The sequence below is a fragment of the Juglans regia genome, chromosome 3 (genome assembly GCF_001411555.2).
Source record: "Juglans regia cultivar Chandler chromosome 3, Walnut 2.0, whole genome shotgun sequence".
NCBI classification, from domain to species: Eukaryota; Viridiplantae; Streptophyta; class Magnoliopsida; order Fagales; family Juglandaceae; genus Juglans; species Juglans regia.
Window position 1 is genome coordinate 30,271,421 of NC_049903.1, and position 2,909 is coordinate 30,274,329.

Sequence of the window (2,909 nt, forward strand, 5' to 3'; positions counted from 1 at the left end):
ACTTGATTTTCGGCCGGATTCTAATCAGTTCGTTGATTTTTCGTTGGTGGCACAATGAGAGAGAGTGATGAGAGAATAAAGGTCGCAATGAGAGAAAGATGGGTAGTGCGTCATGATAAGAGAGAAAGAGAAATGGGAGGTGCGATGAGAGATAGAGAGATTGATGGTGTGTCGCAATGAGAGAGGAGAGAGAAATGCTCCGATAGACGGAGCTGCGTGAGAGAGAGGAGAGAGACGATGTGCAACTCTCCGTTGGAGAGGAATTGAAATGAAGAAGAGGGGAGGGGAAGACTGATAAAACCCTAACTAAAATGACACTGTTTGGTGTATTAAATCAAATGACGTCATTTTTATTTTTTTCTTGTAAATCTCAGTTATAAAATGAAACTGTTTAATTCATTTAAGTTAAATGGTATTATTTTATATAAGAATAACATACTATACATATTATCGATCGGTTTGCAAGTTTACATAGATCAAATCGATCGATGTCGGTTTCTAGTCTCTACCAGTTTCGGTCGGTTCTGAACTCTGACAATTGGTTTATGTCGGTGGCAATCGATTTCGTCGATTAGTGTACACCCGTAATATATATAGATCTATATATATGTTATATTTATATATTAGTTTTACAATGGTGACATGATGTGTGTAGGTCGTATACACGTTATACAACAATATATATATAAATACTTCCTATATAGTTCCTACATTCTATTACATGAAACTACTAAGTCCAACCTACTAACTATTATACATATTATCAACTAGTCACTATAATTTAATCACTTAAGTATTTAACTAACTAGCATTTAGCTATAGATTACATTCAACATATAGATACAAGTAAATTACATATTCCTTATAAAGTTTAGTATAATACTTATATTATTAAATTTAATACGTATACATACATTATGATTGAACTATAATTGAGTTGAGTTAATGAGAGCGAGCTTTAACAGGTTTTAACTGACTCGAATCGAGCTTAATCAAGTATAAATCATTTACTAATCGAGCTAATTTCTACTTTCATGACCTTTTTTTTTTTACAAGTTGAGCTGATTCGAAATTGACCGAGTAAATATTGGCAAGCAATCATTTGGACTGATTCATTTACGCTCCTAACTATATGAGTTTTATTAAAATAGACGGAGTAGTCTTTCTTTCCTGGGTATTGATAGACTAAAAACCGATCTACAACTATTTTACCACTATTGAATAAAATATATTTTTTTTCTAAATTCAAACACATCAAGATTAAATCAAGAATCAAAGAACATTTTTAAAATTTAACTATATTTTCTTTATTTTGCTTCTGAACTATTTTTAAGCCAAATTTCAATGTTTTGTTGTTTGGTCTAAAAACTTCCAATATTAATGTGGAACAACAATAAAACCAATACCAGAAAAAACTACACTTCAAAACTCATTCCCTGGAGATCTCTGACAAACTTGGAACACTCCTGATTTCAGCACTCGATCAGTTCTCTTTATTCATGGCGTCCTCGGCGTGCAACTCTTGAAAAACGATGCTTCAGATCGACAGCTCAGATTTGGAGACAAGGATGCCATCACTATCTGCATACAGCCATTCCCCATCACGGATCAAGGTTCCTGCAATGTGTACAGGGACATACTTTTCACCAATGCCCTTTTTATTGGATTTCACAGGATTAGGTCCCAAGGCTCTTACCCCAATATCACATCCATTAATCTCATCAACATCTCTAATGCAGCCGTTTACTACAACACCAGCCCACCCCATATTTTGAGCCAATTGTCCCAAATTCCCACCCACCAAAGCACATCTCATGCTTCCTCCACCATCTATAACCAGAACTCTTCCTTCACCCTTGGTTTCAAGAAGCTCCCTCACCAATACATTGTCCTCAAACACCTTGAGAGTGACGACGGGGCCTGAGAATGTTCGACGCTGCCCATAACTCTGGAAGATTGGTTGCAGCACACGCAGATCACCATTTGCCAAATATGATACATTTGTATCACAAACTTCTGCAGTTGGTATGGCAGCCATGTTTTTTTCCTGCACATGTAACTGTCTAATATCAAAAGATGCAATACCACAGATAACAACAACAAGAGAATAATCTCATCAAGATTTTTTTAATGTTTCCACTTTCCTTGACCAACTATGTCCTACGTACATTTTTTCCAGGGATGTGCCTGATCGGCTAAAACAAATATTAGGGGAAGTGGCTTAAGATTGATTTTAGAGGTTGCATCAAAGGTTTGCAGCCTCAAGAATTTCCTTTGGGTTTTGGTAAAAGGGCTATTGAAGTGTGTAATTACCAGTGGAGAAATATAGAATCATCCAACTGAATCAGTAATTGAACCAAATTGGGCAGATCGTTCTATCAAAAGCTGGGGCAAATCCCTAGAATTCTCTTAGAAAAGGATTGCAGTCTAGAGCATACGATAAAGGATGATTCAAAACCCAGGCAAAATTATTGAAAAGAACATTGCAGAATCAATGGATTTACCTCGAGAAAAATCTTATCCGTAATCCAACTAAAATCTATAATCCGTCAATTAGATCATGAATACTTGGACTGAAAAACTATGCTTACCAGGATTAGGAGGACAAAGAAAGGATGTCGTCTGATTAATTCGCTAGCAGAGTGCGTTGTTCTTCTGTATGAATTTTACGAGATAGCTGTTAATAAATTGACGCCCACATGATCTTCTTGGCTCGTGTGCCGCGCCCCACCCATCTTCTTCAACCAATTATCCATTCATTCTTTTTACCAAAAAAAAAGAAAGAAAAATAAATTTCCCTTTTTGTCAAATTGTCTTTTAGCAATAAATAATTAAAATATCATTTTCTTTAAAATTTCTGTACCGTAATCATTAATCACAGTAATTTCTTTGTGATATTGAGCTTGAAT

General features: G+C 35.4%; 1 protein-coding gene across 2 annotated transcripts; it reads right to left on the minus strand.

Annotated features, from left to right (window-relative positions):
- Positions 1-1,288: 1,288 nt before the first annotated feature.
- On the minus strand, positions 1,289-2,909 carry LOC108980424 (putative 4-hydroxy-4-methyl-2-oxoglutarate aldolase 3). 2 transcript variants are annotated; one of them, XM_035688004.1, is made up of 2 exons: positions 2,592-2,760; positions 1,289-2,055 (listed from the first exon to the last, which is right to left on the minus strand). In XM_035688004.1, the coding sequence occupies exon 2, from the start codon at positions 2,036-2,038 to the stop codon at positions 1,538-1,540; it is 501 nt and encodes a 166-aa protein (XP_035543897.1). In that variant the 5' UTR covers positions 2,039-2,055; positions 2,592-2,760; the 3' UTR covers positions 1,289-1,537. The 2 variants fall into 2 exon arrangements, with proteins under 2 accessions (XP_035543897.1, XP_018806885.2); XM_018951340.2 differs by having other exon boundaries at positions 1,317-2,047; positions 2,592-2,909.